Here is a 23,143-nt window from a genome sequence, read left to right as displayed (position 1 = left end):
TTCAGTCTGTAAAACAAAATGAAAACTCCAGCAAAACTAGAACTTCCACTGAGTGACCTCCCAAACCTCTTGCATTCAGAGGCACATGGGATATATGCAAATGACCCTTATGAACATCGAGTGTTTCAGCTACTTGGTGATTCTGAATGCCCATTACTTGTTTCGCCATTTTAATGGACAATTTCAGGCCAATAAAGCCAAACCCCACTAGCTGGGCATTCAGAATTGCCAATTAGCTGAAACACCTGATGTTCATAAGGGTCATGTGCCTCTGAATGCAAGAGGTTTGGGAGGTCACTCAGGTGTGAGAAGGATGGAAAAACCCATTCTGCCATGGACATATGTTTTTCTACCCCCCCCCCCCCCCCAAAGAGACTTTTCAGGGAATCATCAAGGTGGTGGGAAAATGTGGTTCAGAAAATCCCAAGGATCTTTCCAGGACACGTGGAGGAAGATCACCCCCATGGGCAGAGGAGGGTACTCAAATGGAAGATGCCGCAGAACCGAGAGTCCAGAGAGTTGTTCTTTGGTAAACCCTTTCAGTGCTCCTGAAATGAGGCCCAATTGTCCCCCTCTGTAGTCAATTGGGGGTCATTTGTCTCTGTACCAGAGAACCTGGCCAGAAATAACAGATACTTGTGTGCAAAATATCATTTCCAGAGGTTATATAGTACCCCCTTTATCCTCCCAGTTCAAGAAAATTTCCCAATGTTCCACCCAGTCAGAGTGAACAAACAGCACTTCAAATTCAAAAGCCGCTAGAAGAAGAGAGTCATCCAAGAGGGCTACCCAGACCAGATAGAATCCAGAACTTACTCAAGATTTTTTTTAGTGCCAAAGAAAATGGGACTGGAGACCACTTCTGGATCTCAGCATCTTAAACAAATCTGTTCGAAAAACCAAGTTCCGGATGGTCACAGTTCAGGCCATTCTTCCCCTTTTGGAAAAGGACAGTTGGATGTGCTCAATAGATCTTCAGGATATGTACTGTCATATAAAGATGAACAGGCAGTCCAGAAGATTTTTACACTTCCAGCTGGGAGCCGGTCAATATCAGTTCAGTGTTCTGCCCTTTATTCTCACCACGGCCCCCAGGGTGTTTATCAAATGCATGGCAGTAGTAGCAGCTCACTTGAAACTGCAAGGATTGAGTGTTTCCATACTTAGACAACTGGTTAATTTCTGCCCTGATCAGACATAAGATGTCCTTCAAGGATGCATCTGCAGTCATAACAAATGGGTTGTCCTGCCTCAGGCAGCCCTTCGATTGGCCGGATTCCAAAGTCTGGGTCTGGCCTCGGCTGATGTCGCACTTTCCCCGACGTCAGAGCTTCTGGGGTATAAAGGCATCAGCCGACGCCATTTTCCCCAGTCTTTCTTGCCGCGCGGTGCCCGAAGCAGAAGCTGTTCGCAAGTGCCGGTCGGTCAGATCCAGAGATTTCAGCTACCGAAGACTTCGAAAAAAGCTAAGTACCCCATTGGGGACTCTTTCTTGCCTCAGCCGATGTCAGAAAAAGTAAATAATTGTTTAACTTGTGGGAAACAAATACCTCATAAGGATTTCCATTCTTACTGTCTTCTTTGCTTAGGCCCAGACCACAACGTATCAGCTTGTTTAGCCTGTGCCTCCTTCAACCGACGGACTCTTAGACGTCGGTCGGAGTTTGCAGAAGAATTTTTTGGAGCTGATTTTGCATATAAAATGCCGTCGGAGACTCCGACTACGCATATGGCCAAAAAACGCAAGGAAAAGGACCGACACTCGCGGCCCGCGGTTTCGGCTGAAACCACAGCTAGGCCTACTGCGAGTGTCTCTGTTTCGGCTGAAACAGAGTCCTCGGTTCTTACTACGACCGAAACCATACCTCCGACAACCGAGGCCAGAGAGGCCCCGGCTGAGTCGGCTACAGATATCCCTACCGAAGCTAGTGCTCAAGAATCATCTGACACCATTCCTTTGGACATTTCTACTCCTGCACGTGGGGCAGCTAGGCCCCCAGCTTCTATGTCTGTTAAGGCCTTCTCCAGGGCTAAAGCTGCCAAACTTTCAAAAGCTTTGCCTGCCAAATCTACTTCTCAGAGGCCTTCCTCAAGTTCTCAGATTCTCAGTCTTGCTGAAGACCTTATATCCTTAATTAGGGGTTCCCAACCTCACCCAGACAGGGCCTCCCAACCTCCATCAGACAAAAGGCCCAGGACTGATCCATCTGAACCTCTCTCCTCTGATTACTCCAACGATGGATCTGATCATTCAGACCAACAGGAAGGGGCCTTCTCGCCTTATGAGGATTCAGATGCAGAAGATTCTATTCCTTCGGCCTCCCCTCCTTAAGAATTTTCCTTTGGGGAAACTTTGCACTCCATGAGGGAGCACTTTCAATGGCAGGGTCAGGATTTTTCTGATTCTAGAAAAAGATTAAGGACATTTCTGCATTTGCCCCAGCATAGGCCCTTAGCCATACCACCTGTTCTAACTGTAATTGTTGATGTGTATAATGATGTCAGTTCTGCCCCTGATTCTCTTCCCCCGGCCCCTGCCAAACCTGACAGATTTTACAGGGTCTCGGATTTTCACTTCCACCTCTATAAAGCCCATGCTGCAGACCCAGAAACTATTTCTCAGGGTCCAAAAGGAGTTGCAGCTGCTACTGCCAAAAATCCCCTACCCTCTGAAAGAGAGTCTAGAGCATTAGAGAGATGGAGTAAAAAGGTTTATACATCTGCTACTCTTTCTGCCAGGGCATTAAACTGTCAATTTCATATGATACAGTACCAAGAATTTTTGTTAGATCAGCTGAATAAGAAGCTTTCTTCTCCTGAACCTTTAGACCGTAAATCCCTTTAGGATTTGGTACACAGTTCTCAGCAGGTCAGTAATCATTTCTTAAAATGTGGCTATGATGCACTGGAGGCTTCATTTAGATCAGCTATGACTGGAGCAGTAATTCGTAGGCATGCCTGGCTAAAAGAGAAATCCTTGCCAGACCATGTCAAGGCTAAACTCCTTGATGCTCCTATGGAGAAACAAAGTTTATTTGGCTCCCCTGCACAGGAGATTCTAAAGAAAGTGGAAGAAAAAGCAAAATCTGTGCAAACAGTAAAGGAATTTCTGCAGGTCCAACCTCTGAGGTTCAGCAGAAACTGGCTTACAAAGAATTGGTCCTTTCCAGACACCTCCAGAGCACAGAGGGGCAGGAATAGACGCCCTAGAGGCAGAGGTCAATCAAAGGGTGCCTACAGAGGCCGTCAGTGGCAGCCTGCCAACCAGAGGAGTAGTACCACAGCTGCAACTACAACCACTACCACAGGACAGACACAATCACTTGACTCTGATTCCGCCTACCAGGGATCAACTGGTAGCTCCCTTGGGTGGAAAGCTGGCTTTATTCTCAAAAAACTGGCATTGCATTACAAAGGACCCATGGACATTGCAGACAATAGACAAAGGATACAGGTTTCAATTCCACACTTTACCAAAAAGAAGCGGAATGCCAAACCTTCCACCAAACCAGAAGGCAGAGGCTTTAAGACAAATCAACAATTTACTTCAAATGAAAGCGATAGAAAGGGTACCATCTTTGGAACAAGGCCAAGGATTTTACTCCAGACTATTCCTTGTACCAAGAAAAGAAAACCAATGGAGGCCTATTCTCGACTTGTCCGCACTGAACACATATCTCATTGTGCCAAAATTCAAAATGCTGACCCTATAGCAACTTCTTCCCATGTTGGGCAAGGAGTCTTGGCTGGTTAATCTAGATCTCAAGGAGGCATACCTGCACGTCCCTATCCGACCAGATTGCAGAAGACACCTCAGATTTCTTGCAGGATCAGAGCATTATCAATTCTCAGCATTGCCCTTTGGCTTATCTACTGCGCCCAGAGTATTCACAAAATGCCTGGCATCAGTAATTGCACATTGCAGACTTCAGGGAATTCAAATTTACCCATACCTGAATGACTGCCTAATACAAGCAGGCAACAAGACAAAATTGTTAAAGGACTTGGCCTATGTCATACACCTACTACAGGCCTTGGGATACACAGTCAACATCCAAAAGTCAAGACTAGTGCCATCCCAAAGGATAACCTTTTTGGGTGCGGATCTGGACACAATCACTCAGATGGCTTTTCTCACAGAAGAAAAACAAAAACAACTTCCAGATTATTTCACGACTTTGACAAGACAAACTCAGCTTACTGCAAGGAAAGTCTTGCAGGCCCTGGGTTTCATGGCATCCTGCATAATCTTGATCCCACGTGCCAGGCTGCATATGAGGAAATTACAGTGGTACCTAAGGAATGTATGGTCTCAACACAGGCACAGTCTAGAAACCATGATACCAATCATTCCATGCCTTCAAAGGGAATTCCTGTGGTGGGCTCAGGCCTGCCAGTCCAACAGAGGTTTGCCTTTCAACAAACCAAAACCAAGGCAGACCATCACCACGGACGCCTCAGACCTAGGATGGGGAGCACACATGGAGGATAAATGTATCCAAGGCCTATGGCCTCAAGGACAGCTAAGCATGCACATAAACCAAAAGGAGATGCTGGCAGTGAAGCATGCAATCGAGGCTTTCAAGCCATTCCTCCAGCAAGGACATCTGTTGATAAGGACAGACAACACCACGGTCATGTGGTACATAAACAAACAGGGAGGCACACATTCCTACCCTCTATGCCGGATGGCAATCAATCTGTGGAACCTATGCCTGAATCTCAATATCCAGCTACAGGCCAAATTCGTACCAGGAAAAGAGAATTCACTAGCAGACAGCTTAAGCAGAACTACCACGGATGCTCACGAATGGAGGCTGCATCCAGACATCAAACTCATAACAAAGAAATGGGGAATGCCAGAGATAGATCTGTTTGCCTCCCCACTCAACCACCAAATGAAGAAATTCTGCTCAAGGACATACCACCCACAAGCCTGGAGGGTGGACTCTCTCTCATTCAGCTGGAATGCCCTAACAGTATATGCCTTTCCACCTCTCCCATTGATGTACAAGGTTCTACTGAAGATCAGGGAGGAACAGCCAAAGGTGATACTAATAGCTCCGGACTGGCCAAGACAACACTGGTATCCGCTACTGAGAAGCATGTCTCAGGTGAACTCATGGCCTCTACCCCTATGGCCTCTTCTTCTAACGCAGAACAATTTCAAGACCCTGCATCCAAACTTGAAAACACTGCAACTAACTGCCTGGAAAATTCCTTAAAACCAAACCAAACTGTTTTATCTCAAAGGGTCAAGGACATTATCCTGGAGGCTCGCAGACCTTCCACAAGGAAAACATACTCAGCTAAATGGAAGAGATTCCTCATTTGGAGCACATCAAAGGGCACAGATGTCACAGTGGCAAACCTAGCACACATCCTAGAATACTTAGCAGAACTGTTCCACAATGGACTGTCTTATTCTTCCATTAAGATTCATGCTTCAGCAATTTCAGCAGAATACAATATGGATCCCCCTATCTTCTCTCACCATCTTCTCAGACAACTTTTGAGAGGGATCAAAAATGTTAAACCTCCGAGGAGACCCCCCTCTACCTGCATGGGATCTCAATTTTGTGCTGGAAAATTGACACTACCTCCCTTTGAACCAGCAGCATCAGCAGATCTACAGTTTTTATCTTGGAAAACTGCTTTCCTTCTGGCAATCATTTCAGCAAGAAGAGTATCCGAGTTACAGGCATTAATGCCAGTGCAGCCTTTTCTTATTTTCCACCAGGATAGAGTGTCACTGAGAACCAATCCTACTTTCATGCCAAAGGTGGTATCCAGGGTATCCTTGAACCAAGCTATTCATTTGCCTACGTTCTTCCCTAACCCACAGAACAAAGGAGAAAAACTTTTGCACACCTTGGATATACACAGACAATTACGCTACTATCTGGACAGAACTAAAACCAACAGAAAAACTGACCAACTTTTTGTAGCATATGCAACGGGGGTGCAAGGAAGAGCAATTTCCAAACAGGCAATTTCAAAATGGATAGGAAATTGCATTCGCTTTTGCTACTCCTTTCATGGAAAGACAGCTCCTGAAAATATCAGGCCTCATTCCACAAGGGACACAGCCACCACTACAGCTTTCCTACGAGGGGTGGCTACCAAGGACATTTTAGAAGCTGCTACTTGGAGCTCCGTGCATACATTTGCCAAGCATTATAATCTTCCTTTATACTCCAGATCCCGAGCAGGGTTTGCAACTGCAGTTCTGCAGGGGATCCTGACTACGCCATCCTTCTCTTAGTGCCTCCTCCCCCCATTTGGCTATGGTATTCTACCCATTTGTTATGACTGCAGATGCATCCTTGAAGGACATAGTACAGTTTTGTACCTACCATAAATGTAGATGTCCGATAGGTATGCATCTGCAGTCAGGATTACCCACCCTCCTTCCCCTCCCCTCTGTGGTATTCCTAGGGTGCTTACCCCTCTTTCAGCTAGCTGGGGGAATCTATTATGGTGTATTTGTTTTTTTGTATAAATGTATATATATATATATATATATATTTTGCTACTGTTTGGAACTTTACAGCATTTATCCAAATTTAGCCTTCCTGGGGGGCACCTGGCATCTGGGGCAAGAAACACTGAGGAAAATGGCGTCGGCTGATGCCTTTATACCCCAGAAGCTCTGACGTCGGGGAAAGTGTGACATCAGCCGAGGCCAGACCCAGACTTTGGAATCCGGCCGAACGAAGGGCTGCCTGAGGCAGGACAACCCATTTGTTATGACTGCAGATGCATACCTATCGGACATCTACATTTATGGTAGGTACAAAACTGTACTTTCTCCATGTCAAGACAAAAAGTGATACAGACGTGCTGTACTAGGAATCACCATAATCTACCAAAAGTCTCATCTAGAACCCAGTCAAAGCCTAAAGTTCATGGGAGCACTGCTCAATGCAAAATCTTGTGTAGCCTCACTTCCCAAGTCCAGAGTTCAAAAGATAAGATTGCAAGTAAGAAAGATAGTTTGCAACACCAGAGTCCCAGCCCACTTGGTCCTTCAGGCTTTGGGGCCAATGGCAGCAACAATAACATTACTACTCTTAGCCAGATATCCCATGAGAATTCTTCAATAGATGCTGGCCTTGCAATGGTCAATACTTCATCTTCCTTTATCTGCTGTGATACAAAGCACCAATATATGCAAAAAAGATCTACTGTGTTAGATTCAATCAGAAGAGGTTCTACTAGGGTATTTATTTGTCCCTTCTGAGCCCAAGGCCTTCATGACCATGGATGCTTCCCTGCTTGGGGGTGCATTACCAGAGAAATACAGTCTAAGGCACGTGGTCCCTCAAAGGCCAGTTTGCATATTAGTGTCCTAGAGTTGAGAGAAAGCTTTTAGCATTGTAGGCCTTTCAGAATGCTCTCCTTTCAGAAACCATTGCAATTCAAGCAGACAACATCAGTAGTTTGGTGCATCAACAAACAAGGGGGAATAAGATCCTTACCCGTTGTGTCAAGAAGCAGTCAGGGTTTGGCAATGTGGGAGATCTCTTCCAACTGCTTTCTTATAGCAATGTATATCCCAGGGAAGTCCAGCATATTAACAGACAAACTGAGTAGGTACATCTTACTACCTCATGAGTGGTCCTCAACAGGAATGTAGTGGAATTAATTTTCTGACAATGGGGCCAACCTGCTGTGATCTCTTTGCATCTCTTCAGAACAACATGTGCAGCAGCTAGTTTGCCCTAATTTCCCCACAGGAGGAGTCACCGAGAGATACTCTTCTTCACAGTTGCTCCCCCCCCCCCCCTCGGTCTACTTTATGCATATCCCCCAATTCCTTTGATTCCAAAGTTCCTAAAGAGAGCTGCCAGGTTGACTAGCAAAGTCATCCTCATTGCAGCCTATTTGCCTTGACAGATTTGGTTTCCCTTCCTATGGCCTTATCTAATTCATCAACCCTGGATTCTTGACAGCTCCCAATAGCCATCATTTATCCAAACCTCCCCAATCTCAAGCTGACGGCTTGGTTTCTCCATTTCCAGTAATAGCCAGACAACCTATACTCTCATCTCTGGTTCACCACATTGTGTTATCGTCGTTTAAACCATCTACAAGGAAGCTTTATGCTAGTAAATGGAAGAGATTTATACAGTGAGCTGGTCAAAATCATACTGATCCTTTTTCTGCCCTGATTCATAGCATTCTTGATTTTTTGGCACTACTTTTTAATCAAGGAGCTAGTGCTTCAACAGTTAAAGCTCAATTGGCAGCAATTTCTAATTTCCATAATGGTTTGATAATTCTTCACTGGCTGCTAATAAACTTTGTAAAACCTTTTTGAGAATCACACTCATTTTAAAACCTCCATTTAAAGATCCTACCTCTCCATGGGATTTTACTCTGGTACTGCAAGGATTGATCCATCAACCTTTTGAACCTGCTTATGACTGTGGTCTAAAATTTCTTTTTTGGAAAACTCCATTATTGTTGGCCATTACTTTTGCCAGACTTATTTCAGAGATTCAGGCCTTGTCTGAGAAGCCCCCATATCTATTTTTCATAAAGATTGGGTTACTCTAAGAATTAATGCATCTTTTTTGCCCAAAATAGTATCAGAGTCCCACATTAACCAGTCCATCAATTTACCAGTTTTCTTTCAAAATTTATTGAACAAAGGTGAATATTTATTACATTTATTGGATGTTAATAGGCAACTGCAATTCTATTCACATAGATCAAGGATATCAGATCTACAGATCAGTTATTTGTTTCACTTATGGATGTGAAACTGGGTAAGCTAGTATCCAAAAATCACAGTAGCCAGATGGCTTAAAGGCTGCATAACCTTTATTTACAACAAATTGAATATCCCCCTACCAAGACGTGCTCATTCAACCAGGTCCCTAGCAACTTCCTCTGTTTTTCATTCAAGAACTTCGATAGATGAAATATGTGCAGTAGCAACTTGGGCTTCCCCCATACCTGTATCTATCATTACAAGTTTGATCTGAAATCAAGAAGTGCAGCATCATTTGGCTGAATGGTGCTTAGGAATATCCTTCCTTGAGTCCACCCTGGGATTAAGATAAATGGGGACTCTGTCCCATCAGTTGAGGACAGAATAAAAATTGATATCAGTGAAAGAAGTTATGTACTTAGTATAACGTTCCATCTGTGTTGTCTATTTTCATTCTTTCTCATCTCCCCACCCACCAACCCCCATCCTTATGGTTTTTTGGAAGAATGAGTGGTAATAAAATTTCTGTATACTCCAACCATGATAAAGCTCTAGATAAGGCCTTGTCTGGCTTTTTTCTATATTTATATTTATGCCTATTGTATGAGAATTACTTATTTATGCTATGGCCAGCAAAGAATATCGAAGGTATTTGGCGTTGGCGCATTCTGGGTGCCATGAGCTTTTGCAACGGTGAAGTTGGATCCTACCCCATCAGTTGAGGAACAATAAAAATGGGCCACACAGATGGAACATTATACTAAGTACATAATTTTTTTTTTTTTTTTTTTTTTTTTTTTTTTTTTTTTTTTTTTTATATACAGTTAAGCCCTCTTCATTATTATCCAGCCCGCAGTCAGACAATCTGACATGTCAGTTGTGTGGCTGAATTAATTTTTGCTTCCTTTTAGCCTGGTTCTTTGTCATGGAGGAGTAAAGCCCTACTTACGACCCCAATGACTAGAGTTGAGTTAGCGGCTCAATTTCTGAACAAAACAGTCTAGGAACTGAGTGAGTGGCTATTAACTTGCGTATCTTGGGGCGGGTGTCTTTTTTTTGGGGGGGGGGGTATTTGCCATCATGCAGGCTGAGGTGTATATAGCAGTGAAATAGCCAATATCGGGAACATGAGCTTGACAGTCTCAAACCAGTGGCTCTAGCCCTTGTCACTTGTAAGGGTGCAGGATGACTTGCACTAACATGAGTTGACATGTTATCCACAAGGGGCAGAATGCCCATGAAGGCACAAACCAACAACTCCATGACTGCCTAGATTATGACCCTAATGGTCTGCTCTCGCCTATATACCAGAGAACACTCAGTCGAGAAAATTGTCTGAGGCATTTGCTTGGTTACTTAAATGTTCGTTCATGTTTTTGTTTGGAAGTCATTTAACTTAGTAGTAACAGTCTCATATCACAATGAGTCATCAGCCTTAATCTCCTCCTCCAACAATTTCTTCGATCTCCCAAAGCTCACACAAAACTCATTTACATCCATTGAATCCTGGCTAAATGATTCCCAACTTCTACTGAACCCCCAAAAAAACAACCTCCTCCTTTTCTCTACAAAACCACCACACATAAATTTTAAAATTTACTTACAAAATAAGACAGAAATCGAACTAGTAAACTCTTCAACACTACTAGGTATAACTATCGACAATAAGCTCACATTTGAGCAATACATCCTTAATTCAATAAAGAAGACCCATTGCAAACTAGGTAAACTATATCGCCATGAAATTTATCTTGACATCAACACCAGAGCTAAGCTAGCCAACACACTACTCATTCCCTCCCTTCTCTATGGAAGCCCAATATTTACCAGCCTACAGTCAAACCTTTTTAATAAGCTTCAAACATGCTATTATAAAATAGCTAAATTTGACACTTGTCTGTCTAATCGTGCCAAGCTATATCTCAGCTCAGCTGGTTTGAATTCCCCCACTACCTACATTACATTCAACTTACTCTTGCCCATAACTTACTATTTAAACTAAGTAACTGCACTGCACTCCAGTCCATCTTACAAGAATACACTCCTACCCGCACACTCATATCCACTAATAAACATCTCTTAAATGTATCCAAACAAAATAAAAGAAGTGGTCAGTGTCTTGTACTCCCACAACATTGTCAAGATATGGAATACCATCCCCTCTCACATCATTTAACTCAGTTCACTCAAAGCCTTTAAAACTGCTCTAAAACACTTTATAAACAGTCTCATCTGTCCATGTACCACAAATCCCAAACCACCATAAACCCTTCTTCCCCTAGCCTCACATAATACCTTTATGACCTCATAAAAACATTCTTGCAGCCACAAGATGTACAGTTTCTGCTCTTTGCCTCTCTGATGATTGCAGCACTATTTTTCCATTTCTGCTTAGATATTTTTCCAATATTTTCATTACTAGTCTCTTTTTAACACAATCAATATTGTATATGTGACTATATTTGTGTAATTCAATGCCATTATTACAAGGAAACACCGTTTGCATATGCTGTAAATATGTGCACCTGTTCCAACAATCATATGTACCTTTTTTGTAGAATTATATATGTTTTTATGCTTTTGTATTATACAATTATACACTGTGGAGCTTTTCTCCCCAGGCCTCCACTGAAAATGGGTCACTTGACCCAGTGGACTTTCCTGGTTAACAAATGTAAATAAATAAATATATAATAAATAAATGAATGTAGAAATCCCGATAGGTAGGATTTCTGCAAATTTTGCAACTTGTACATAGCTTCATAGGAGATTACTAGGCTAACAGCCCAAGAGCCCTTACAGGCCTAGCCATATCTATCCCAAGTTTCCCAATTATCAGTAGCTAGGTGAATGAAATTTGCAGAGGTATAAGCCTATGTTATGGTATCTAATACAAAATATGTATTTGTTACTCGGGTTAATCACAAGAATGTAAAAACAGGTAATATTGTTAGTGTGGAACAACTTATACGTAGAAGTGATGTTTCATTGGCATGTGGAATATTGTATAACTGTTCACTTTTTGTGATATCTGAAAATGTTAAGATAATTTTCACTTCTTTTTTTTTACAAGGATCTAAACCTAAGCCTGGCCGGAGGGTCAGTATGGAAAATTTGGAACTTATGAAGATGACTCCCGAAAAGGTATGTCACTTTTCTTTTACTATAAACTGTTCGATATTATTCGTAGCAAACGTGCTTTTTTTTGAGCCAGCTAATCACTAAAGGTAAGATTTAATTCTCCACAGACCCCCAGTTAAGTACATAAATTTATTTCAGGATTCATCAGATTAACTTTTGCGTGTGTTTTTAAAAAAACTTTGTGCATGCTGATCATCAGGCCACCACTGTGACCACTATTTTTCTTTCATCCATTTTTATGGGGGCAACGGTACAACCAGTGCATGTCTGCAGTATAGGAAGCCAGCAGGCTTATTTTTGTCTTGAAGCTCTTCCATTTCCCTGAGCATGACAGCAATGTCATAAGGGGTGGCTGTGTAGTGGGATGGAGAGAATGCTTGTCACCCCTTCTTTGATAAATGCTGCCACCTTCATTCTTTTTCTTTTCCCAGCAGGGGCTGTAGGCAGAGTTGTATGTACTAAGTAGCACACACATCCAACCCTCCCCCTCTGGTAGAGGCAAGTAGGCTTAACCTCGCTCCTCCAATATTCTAGGATTGTAATGCAGTTTGCACATGTGCGTATAAGGGAACAGTATTGCAGTTTCATATATTATAGATCCCCATTGTAGCAATAAAAGAAAAATTATTTAGGGATTGTATAAACTTTTAATGTCTTACCACAAGAGGTTCTTTGCAGTGGGTCGAACACATGGTACTGCCCTCTCATTTGGTGTTTCTCAAGCACTTGAGGAAGGTGGTGTTGTCGATGGATCATTCCATTTTGTCAGAGGGTGATTCTTCACTGCTTGCTTTAGGAATGTGTCTTGATGAGCTACAATGACTTGGTCTTCAGTGAATGCCTTTCTGAAGTGACAGTCTGACATGCCACTACAGAAGTTGTGTGCTTCAGGTATCTAATATCTGAATCACTGTCTTTTGTACTTTACAGCTTCTGATGTTCCCTTTTCTAAAGTGAGCTTTTCCAGTATTGCTTAGCTTTATGATAGTGTCCTACCTAGTGCTGGTACTACCTAGAATTCAGGCCAGGTATTCTACCCACTGCCAGAGGCTCAAGAGGGAATGAAAAAAAAGGATATTTGAGTAGTCACTGTATCAACTATTCTTCAAGAATTCCTTTTGTGGCATTTTTTTTTCTTGTTTTTGGAAGTTTTTAGCTATTAATTATTTTTATATTTTTTGTTTACCTTACTGTCTGCTGCTGACCAGATAGCTTGCCCTTCTACACTACCCACCTTTGATCCCTATTGAACCTACTTATCCCATCCTGCATAATAGATCTCACTATCCATTTTTCTTCAAACCTTTTTAAGATTCTCATCAGGCTCCTCCTCTTAACCAAAATTCCACTCCTGGTACTAAATTACTTAAGATCTCATTTGCTGCTCAGTCGCTATGGACGTAGATTTCTAGGCTCTGGATTTTGGAAGGCTTTTGGGCTTCAGATAAATGTTTTCTTTCATATATTTCTTTCCTTTTGTGATTGTTTTTCTTGTAGTTCTTCTATTTTCCCTATCGTTTAACAAATAAAAAAAATTGGTCTTTAGCCTATATAGTTTTTATTACAGTAGTTTTTGTTGTTAGTCTGTTTCTGCTACTACTACTACTACTATTAGTGTTCCAGGTTTCTTTCAGTTTAACATCAGGTTGACAGAAGCTGTCCAGCTTCAGAAAGTGTATTGGACATAAAATTCCTAGCCAGGGTGCCCATTCTAAATGTGTATGTTGCCTAGGTGCTTCCCACCTTGATGAGGACTATCCTGCCTGTGCTGCCTTTGGGGGCAAGTCCTTTGGATAGACATCATAAACTTGTGTTCAGGAGTTTTCTTCCTGCCACAGTGGGAGAAGTTCCCTATCCCAGTCATCGTCGTCTTGCCCTTTATTGAAGAAGACCTCAGATAAGAATAAAGGAGAAAGGTCTAAAGCTAAGGGGGGAAAGAGAAAAGAGAGAGAGTGAGAGAGAAGAATAAGGGATAGGAGAAGGACTGAGACAAAGAGAAGGATTTTTGCAGGAAGTTTTACCTGGAGAGATCGAGTCCATCCAGTCTAGCCCCAAAGATTTCCAAGCCACTATATCCATTCCCAGCTCTGGATTCTTTGATTGTTAGATATCCTACCCTTCCATTTCTAGGGCCTACAGAAACTGGTAGCCCCAGGCTTAGATCACCTTTCTTGCTGGAAAGGTCCTTCCAGACGGTGTCAAGGCCGTTATTCATGACTGGAGTCTTTCCTGTGGTGATGTTGACAAAATGATGAAGTTTTTGAGGACCCAGGTACAACTGGGGGTTCTTCCGGTGCAGACTTCCTTTACTCCCCGGTGATCATCTTTCTTTCCCTGGTCTAACCTTCAGGTTTGGAGCACTTTGATCCACGTGGACCCGGAGGATTGCTCATGTCTGATCTGAAGTACTGGACTTTGTCAACTCTATTTCTCTGACCTGGTCTACTCTGGGCACCTCAACTCTCAGTGGGTATTGGAGCTGATAGGTCAGAGCTGGAGTCCTGAGATCTTTGCCAACTCCATAGCTTTGGATCAGGCTGTTCCTTTCTGTGCTTTGGCTTGGCTCCGACATCAGCTTCAAAACCAAACCAGATGGGTTCTTGGAGCTTGTCTTTGTCAAGCTCTTTGGATCCTGTGTTGGGACCTGATTTAGCATTGGCATTCAAGGCCTTCAAGAGCGTACTCTGTCATTCAAGGCCACAAGTTTCCCTTCCCCACTCAGATCTCCCCCTGGCCCTACAGTGATCCCCCCCCCCATTCTCAGAGTTCTTCAGGTCGTCTGTCCTCTCCAAGTCACATCGGGACAGCCAGCCCCTCATAGTCTTAAGACAGTTAACACTCTGGATTCTGCATCTGCTTTGGAGTCTTCCCCTGAGAATCCCACTGAGGAAGTCTAATGAAAGTATGCACAAAGAAAAGGCACAGGGACTCTTGTCAGGTGTCCCTCTCTCTCTCTGAAGATACTGATTTCAATGAAGGGGAGGGAGTCCCCCTTGAAGATCTCTCCTATGGTGAGATCCTTGAGCTAGTCGGATGGGGGAAGCCAACCAAGATCCCCTTCCTGGAGGAATCCGTATTCCTTGAGGCTTTTGAATTCTCCTGTTTTTTTTTTCCTGGTGGTCCCTCCTGCTGATGAACTTGACTCAGTTTCAAGGGAGGTGTGGAAGAAACCAGATGTGGTTGAACCAATCCACAAAAACCTGACAAAATCCTAGTTGTCCTGACTGAAATCACTGTAGCAGTATTCCTAACATATCGGTTGTCACTGCTGACGTCCACCCAGGTTACCAAAGCTTTACCTTCCTGAAGTTATATATCCAGTGCATGACCTTGTATATGTTGGGGTGTATAGATTGATGTATGACCATGGATCCCCAGACTATCTTGCCGCCAGCATGTTGTGCATCAGTTGAACTGACTGCCCTTTGGTCATTGGAATATTTGCTTCAGTCATTTATTCAGAGAAGTGCCCCATTGGGAAGTAACTTTCTTACTTGCACTGTTTTGTTGGAAGGTGTTGGATATCAGCTAGAAGAGGTAAGTTGAGTGCAGTATTGAAATTCCATACAAGAACTTACATACCAATCATCTCTCTTGCCTAGATCAGGAACATGATCACAATACATGCTCGATCATTTGTTCCCACAACCCTTAGGTCAAGGATTTCCTCCACAGTTTTCTTGAGACTGAGCATCTTGGCCCAGTCCAAGATGGCTGAATCCATATACTCTGTCCCTCTTCTACTGAAGAAAAAGCTAAAAGGGTTCAGAATGGATCTGTAGTCCAACATGTAAGACTTTGACTAGTAGAAGTTAGACAAGGTTCTGAACCTCCACATCTCACCCAGGTGGACATTGCACCTAAAAGTAAAAAAATAGAAGACTAGGCATGTGGCCTCTTCCTCAGCAGCTAGGTGGAAAGGAATAGCTGGATTTCTCATAGGGGTTGCTCAAAGCTAACTAAGTTTTTGACCCCTCTCTTGTTTGGGTCTCCACAACCCCAAACTACTCCTCAAAAACATGCCATGATTTCCCCTTCTTTTGAAGAAGAACAAGACTTGTGATTCTGAACATTATCTAAGCTATTCCTCTCAGCTGCATTCTCCAAGACAGATATATTCGGATAAAGCGACTGTCACCAGATGCCTCCTATTAAGGAAGTTTCCTTTGGAGAGGCTATCCAGAACATGATGAAACATTCTGAATGGCAATCCACTCATATCTCTGATGTTCAGAAGAGGTATTTTAACTTCTTTGAATCCTGTCCTTGAGACTTTCCAGGACACATTTCATTCCACCTCTTCTGCACCTGATTCTCAGCCATCAGCTTCTAAACACCAGAAATGTTTTACAAGGTACACGATGACCCAAAATACCTATACAAGAATCCAGTGTCTCTCTCTTCAAGACAATCCTTCTAAGCTAGCGCTCTACATATGGACAAGTGTAGTAGGGCTATGGAAAGAAGAGGAAAGAAAGTTTACACCTCCACTGCCCTTGTTTTCAGGGCAGTTAACTACCAGACTCAGATGACAAAATACTTGATCTCAGACTTGCACTCCGTAAACAAAATTATGCAGGACCATCCTACAGCAGATTCAAAGCAAAAAATGCAGTGTGTACCTCCTTCATTAGACTGAATCATAGGACATCTGAGAAACAAAGAAAAACTCCATATGAAAAGGTACTCTGACAAACCCCATAAGGAGCCTCCGGGGGGGGGAAGCCTGCTTTGGAAGTAAAACTCTGTAACCCACCTTTGCAGCACCCCTCCCCCTGCTCTCATAACCATTACTCCTCTTTCCTAAAGGCTGTCAGTCTTCCTGGCCAGGTGAGATACCTTTATCACACACAAGTGGGTCCGATCCATCATCGAATATGGTTATACCATGTCCTGGAAAAATATTCCCCCTCTGAAAGGCACGCCACAACCTCCTGACAACCAAATGTCCCTTCTTACCCCAAGTATTCAAGACCTCTAGACTCAAGGCACCATCTATCAGATCCCAAAGGACTTCATGGGAAAAGTATTTTATTCCAAGATTTTTCTAGTACAAGTAAAGGTCAGTGGAGACCATCCTAAACCTACCTGTCCTAAAAATTTACCTGAAGTTACCATCATTCAAAATGCTGTTTAAACACTCTCCTGCCTTTCATTCTTCCCCAGGTTTTCTTAGTGTCATTAGATCTGAAGGATGCCTACTTACATATACTTATTTCTCCTTCTTGCAGGAGATTCCTCAGGTTTTCCTCTGCCTCCTCTCATTTTCAGTTTACTCCTGTACCATTTGGTCTTTGTATAGCTCCAAGGATGTTCACAAAGTATATAGCAGTCAGAGAATCCAGATTTTCCCCTACCTGGATGACCTATTGATCCATGCTCACTGTCCAGAAATTATTTTTCAGCACCTACACTTCACCCTGCACATCCCGACAGGTCCAGGATTCACTATAAACTACTAAAAAAAAACCATGTCCCCTACACAGGACCTCGTTTTCCTGGACTGCAAACTGGACACACAAAAATGCATGCTTTCTTCCCCCAGGAGAAAGTTTAGTCTGTCCAGTTTTCTTCCAAAGTCTGTCCTCCACTTCCCATTGCTCAGCAAGAGAGAGATGCTAAGAATTTTGGGGTTCACAGCAGCCACCATCCCCTTCCTTCCCTTGGACAAACTTCACATGAGGAAAATCCAGTGATACCTGAAATCTTTGTGGTCCCAGCAATGTCACCCCTTGGACACCCTGATTCCCCTTCTCTCTTGTCTCAGAAAGAAGCTACTTTGGTGGAAGGCACAGGTCATCCTCAACCCATGACTGCCATTCACTCTACCTCCTCAACAGGTTCACATAGCCACTACAGACGAGATGCAGGGGGCGCATTAGTAGGATCACATTGCGTGCAGGGCAAATGGCAGCCTCATTTCCTAATTAAACATATCGATCTGAAGGAAATGAAGGCTCTTGTACAAGCTCTTCAGATATTTGCCTACATTTGGAAACCCAGGACACTCCTAGTGTACACTGACACCAACACAGTCTTGTGGTACATAAACAGGAAGACACAAGGATTTACCTATTTTGCAAGTTAGCATAGGACAATAACGCTCAGAGCCAAAGACATCCCTTCTCAGGACAGTGTGCTAGCAGATGCCATAAGCTGCTCCCTGGAGGGCCCCCAGAAATGGAAGTTTAACAGAGATTTTCCAAATGATCACCCTTCAGTCTTTGGGTCCTCTCCGAGTTCCCAACAGAACATCAGCTTCCCCAGTTCTGCACCAGAGACCCTTGATGTTCTTCGTGTTTCACTGTTGCAGTCATTATATTTGGGGTTATCTGCTTGCAGGTAGCTCTCAGTCGGCCTGATTAACAAAGTCTTGGTCCTGCGTCGATTACTGTCCCTTCTTCCATGACGTCAGGTCATCAGGGGTATAAAACATGCAGCCGACGCCATTACATCAGTCTTTCTTGCCATGCGGTGTCCGAAGCAGAAGCAGTTCGCAAGTGCCGGTCGGCCGACTCCTGAAATTTTCATTGTTGAGTTTCAGAAACAAAGTCTTCAACTAAAGCTAAGTACCCCGTTGGGGAAACTTTATCAGGCTATATTAACATCTACATGTCTTAATTTGAGTAATACTAACTATGTTAATTTTGAAGAAGCAAAATTGAGTAGTATTCCCTTATATATATCTGTATACAATGATTGTTATCCGATTATCAGGGATATTATTCAGAGGAATTGGGATATTGTATGCAAAGACAAAAAATTGGGATATTTGTTCAGGGGGGATGTGAAATTTGTGTATAAGAAAGACGCATCTTTTAAGAACAATTTTGAGAGGCACGACATTTTCAAGAAAGAAACCACATGCAGGCAGATAGGAAATTTTAAATGTGGTCGATGCACCATATGTCCCTACATTTATTGTACTAGTGAAAATATTGTTGTTAACACTTATAATATTAAATTAAGGGGGCATTATAATTGCTATACATCCAACGTTGTATACCTTGCTCTATGCCAGGATTGTGACTCATTCTATGTCGGTAAGACTTCCCGACATTTTAGGGATAGAGTGAGGGAACATCTTTCTGATATTGAAAATCTCAAAACAACCAATGCACTTGCCAGGCATACACTAGGTAATGCTGGACATAAATTTAAGTTTTGCATTATACAGAATGTAGTATATGATGGACAAGGTAGGGTTACTATATTTGATTTGGATATTTATGAATTAAAATGGCAGATACTTTTAGACGCATGTAACACACCAGGGCTTAATGAGTGTTGTACCATTAAGCCTGTTTTGAAAAGTATTATGGCAAAAGGTAGATAGTTTGTGTCAACACAATGCATAAGTATTTTTCATAGTAATCAGTCATGTACTTGTTAGTTTGTTAAGTATTTATATTACAGTTCATTTATTCAAATACATATATATATATATATATATATATTTTTATTAATAATTTTTACCATTAATTTTATCATTTATGTTTTTCATATATATTTTTTTCATACACATATTTCATTTTTCATTTTAATGTTATCTGTACAGTTTATTATATATGATAAGCAACAAGTTTTGGCTTCAATGGATTCTTGGTATTTTATTATTTGATACTGTCTGTTTAAACAGATTCACTGATTTTATTGGTATGATTACGCTTAATTGATCCAATTAAGCGTAGGGTAATGTATATTTAAGGAGTGAGGCATTTGATGATTGTTATCTGATGAAGTTCGTTACTGAACGAAACCTAGGTCATCTTTGTTTGTTCTTATCAATAAATCGTATTTGGATCATTCTTTTGCCTTGGAATTTTTGGTGCAAGTTTGATGTAAGCAGATTGACTGTTGGCGTTAACTCCTGGTGACCTGGACATCCTTGTTACGTGGCTTACTAGTTCGTTTTTGTTGTGCCTTGGTTTAAACTTTTTGTTGCTCCTTACCAGTGTCAGTAAAAGTTAATAATTATATTACTTGTGGAAAGCAAATACCTCATAAAGATTTTCATTCGTATTGTATTCCTTGCCTAGGCCCTGACCATGACTTACCTTGCTGTCGGTTTTGCGCTTTATTTAATCAGCGAACTATCCGTCGTTGGTATATTTTCGCCTCTAAATATTTCGGTTCTCGGTTTAATTATCCAGAAATGTCGTTGGTTAGCCATTCTACTACCGGGATTCCAAAAAAAATGCAAAGATAAAGACAGAGACAAGCCGCTGAGGTCCAAAACTGCTGACGACGCTTCTCCTAAGCCAGTCACCAGTTCGCCGGTACTCAGTGAGGCGCTTTCGCAGCCCCTGATACCAGCTACTTCTGATTCACAGGCCTCTACTGAGACCCATTCGGAGTCCGGTATGCCGCGAGATGCTTCAACTATGGAACTCGTGGATGTCTCTACCTTGGATGGGTCTGGAGCTGCTGTGCAGGCACCGGCTTCTGAGGGTGTATTCAGTCCTATGGACTTGCATATTAAACCGACGCCACCTTCTTCACTTAGGCCTAATTCTCAAACCATGCCTAAAAAAAACGACACCCAGGCCACATGCTCAGGCCTCTATGCCTAAAAAACAAATAATAAGAATGGCTGAAGATTTAATAACTCTAATCGGGGATAGCCACCCCACCCCCCGCCCCCACCTTTCTAAGAGGCCTAGGACTGAAGTTGTTTATGAATCTTCTGACCAGGATTCTGTTTTTTCTGATTCTTCTGATGATCTGGATTTGCCCTTATCTACTTATGAGGATTCGGATGCAGAGGACTCCATTCCCTCTACTTCTCCTCCAGAGGATTTTTCTTTTGGGGAAACCTTGCATACTCTAAGAGAGCATTTCCACTGGGAAAGCCAGGATTTTTCTGATTCAAAAAAGAGGCTTAGGGATTTCGTATTCCGACCTCCGCACAGGCCTTCAGCTATTCCTCCTGTACTAGACGTTGTTGATGCTTTTTCGGAATCTAGTTTTGCCCCTAATTCCTTGCCTCCTGCTCCCAGAAAACCTGACAGATACTACAGGGTCCCTGAGTCACACAAGTTCCTTTTTAAAAATCCTATTGCGGATCCAGAGACTATTTTACAGAGTCCCAAGGGCATTAAGGCTTCTACTACTACAAATCCTACCCCTTCTGATAGAGACTCCAGGGTGCTGGATAGATGGGGTAAGACAGTTTACACTTCTGCAACCTTGGCCATTAGGGTTTTAAACTGCCAGTTTCATATGTTAAAGTATCAGCAACATGTTATTGGTTTGCTTAAACAGAAAATGTTGATTCCTGACTCTGTGGAAAATAAAGAATTACAGGATTTAATGCATTCTGCTGAACAAGTTGAAAAACATACTTTGCAATGTGGTTTTGATTCAGTAGAGGCCTCATGCAGGACTGCTGTTACTGGGTCTGTGCTCAGAAGGCATGCTTGGCTAAAGGAGCAATCCTTGCCTGATCATGTTAAAGCTAAATTGTTAGATGCTCCCTTGAAGCAGGACCGCCTGTTTGGCAACAAGGCTGAAGAAGTTCTAAAAAAGATGGAAGATAAAGCTAAATCTGTGCAAACTGCTAAAGATTTCTTACAAGTTCAGCCTCCTAGATTTAGTAGGCACTGGCCCTCTAGGAATCGGTCCTTTCCAACCCCTTCCAGGTCTTCTCAAGCCAAACCCAGACACAGCAAAAGCCCCAGGTTTCAGTCCCAGGGGACACACAGGACTAAGCAGTGGGGGGCCTCCACTTCCAAATCTAGGAGTAATAAGACTCCCCCTATGGTAAAGTATCTCAATGACTTCCGTTTAAAATTTCCAAGCACTTATCAACTGACTGCCCCTTTAGGGGGAAAGATTGCTCTTCATGCAAAGAACTGGGAACTCATTACCCAGGACATATGGGTTTTAAATATAGTGTCCCAGGAGATATAGATTTCTCTTCTACACGTTGCCAACACCAAGCGGGTGGCCAGAGGCCCAAAAACAAGTACTTTCTCTCTTAAGCATGGGGACTATTCAGCTGGTACTGGAAGAGGAAAAGGGGCAAGGTTTCTACTCGAGACTTTTCCTGGTATCCAGAAAAGACAATTCATGGCGTCCTATCCTGGACCTGTCTACCCTAAACACCTTTTTGGAAATTCCAAAATTCAAGATGCTGACTCTTCACCAATTACTTCCTAAGCTAGGCAAAGATGCCTGGTTGGCAACACTAGATTTAAAAGAAGCATACCTGCACATCCCATTCAGGGAATCTTGCAGACGATACCTACGCTTCAAAGCAGGCTACATGCATTATCAGTTCTCTGCACTGCCCTTTGGCTTATCTACTGCGCCCAGCGTATTCACAAAGTGCCTAGCTCGTTATTGCATTTTGCAGGCAGAGAAATATTCAAATATACCCGTACCTGGACAATTGTCTGATTCAGGCAGAAAGCCAGGACATACTATTAAAACATCTGGCAGTCGTAAAGAAACTTCTAACCTCACTGGGGTACACCATAAATGAAAAGAAATCTCATCTAGTATCCTGCCAACAGATTGTATTCCTGGGAGCAAGCTTGAACACAACTTCCCAGATGGCTTACCTCATGCCAGAGAAACAAGTTTATTTGACAACCTACTTCAAACTACTGGCTACAAAGACCCAGCTATCTGCAAGGAAAATTTTGCAAGCCCTGGGGTTCATGGCCTCTTTTATTCTACTAATTCCATATGCATGACTGCATATGAGGAAACTACACTGGTATCTGAAAAGCATACGGTGTCAAGATTCTCAGGGCCTGGAATCAATAATTCCTATCATTCCTTGTATAAAGACAGAGTTCCTTTGGTGGGCAGAGGCCTGCCACCTCAACAAGGAGCTCCCTTTCAATCTGCCCCCTGCCGCCCAAACCTTAACAACAGATGCATCAGACTATGCATGGGGAGGCTCACTTGGTAGGGCAGTGCATTCTGGGCAAATGGAACCCGAGTCAGATGCACCTGCATATCAACCAAAAAGAAATGTTAGCTGTACAGAATTCCCTGACAACCTTCAAGGACCACATCCTTCCAGGACAGTTGGTAAAGACAGACAACACCACAGTTGTGATACATAAACAAGCAGGGGGGAACCCACTCGTACCCTCTCTCCAGACTAGCCATGGCTCTGTGGAACACAACCTTGAGCTACCAAGTGCACCTACAAGCTCAGTTCCTGCCAGGCAAGTTAAATTCACTAGCAAACAACCTAAGCAGAAATCTCATGGACCCACACAAATGGAAACTGGAACCAAAAATATTCAACCTCTTGAGGAACAAATG

At 42.7% G+C, this 23,143-nt stretch overlaps 1 protein-coding gene across 3 annotated transcripts in view; it reads left to right on the top strand.

Moving 5' to 3' along the window:
- Window positions 1–23,143, top strand: part of GPSM2 (G protein signaling modulator 2) — a 1,691,855-nt gene that overhangs the window by 1,128,627 nt on the left and 540,085 nt on the right. For all 3 annotated transcript variants that reach the window (XM_044086064.1, XM_044086062.1, XM_044086063.1), the window contains one exon: window positions 11,793–11,863. In XM_044086064.1, coding sequence (XP_043941999.1) covers window positions 11,793–11,863 — 71 coding nt within the window. The remainder of the gene's footprint in view (window positions 1–11,792; window positions 11,864–23,143) is intronic.

The sequence above is a fragment of the Protopterus annectens genome, chromosome 10.part0, assembly GCF_019279795.1.
Source record: "Protopterus annectens isolate FY-2018-M chromosome 10.part0, PAN1.0, whole genome shotgun sequence".
Taxonomy (NCBI): domain Eukaryota; kingdom Metazoa; phylum Chordata; order Ceratodontiformes; family Protopteridae; genus Protopterus; species Protopterus annectens.
The sequence above is the reverse complement of the archived record's forward strand: the minus strand, read 5'-3'. Positions and strand labels throughout refer to the sequence as shown.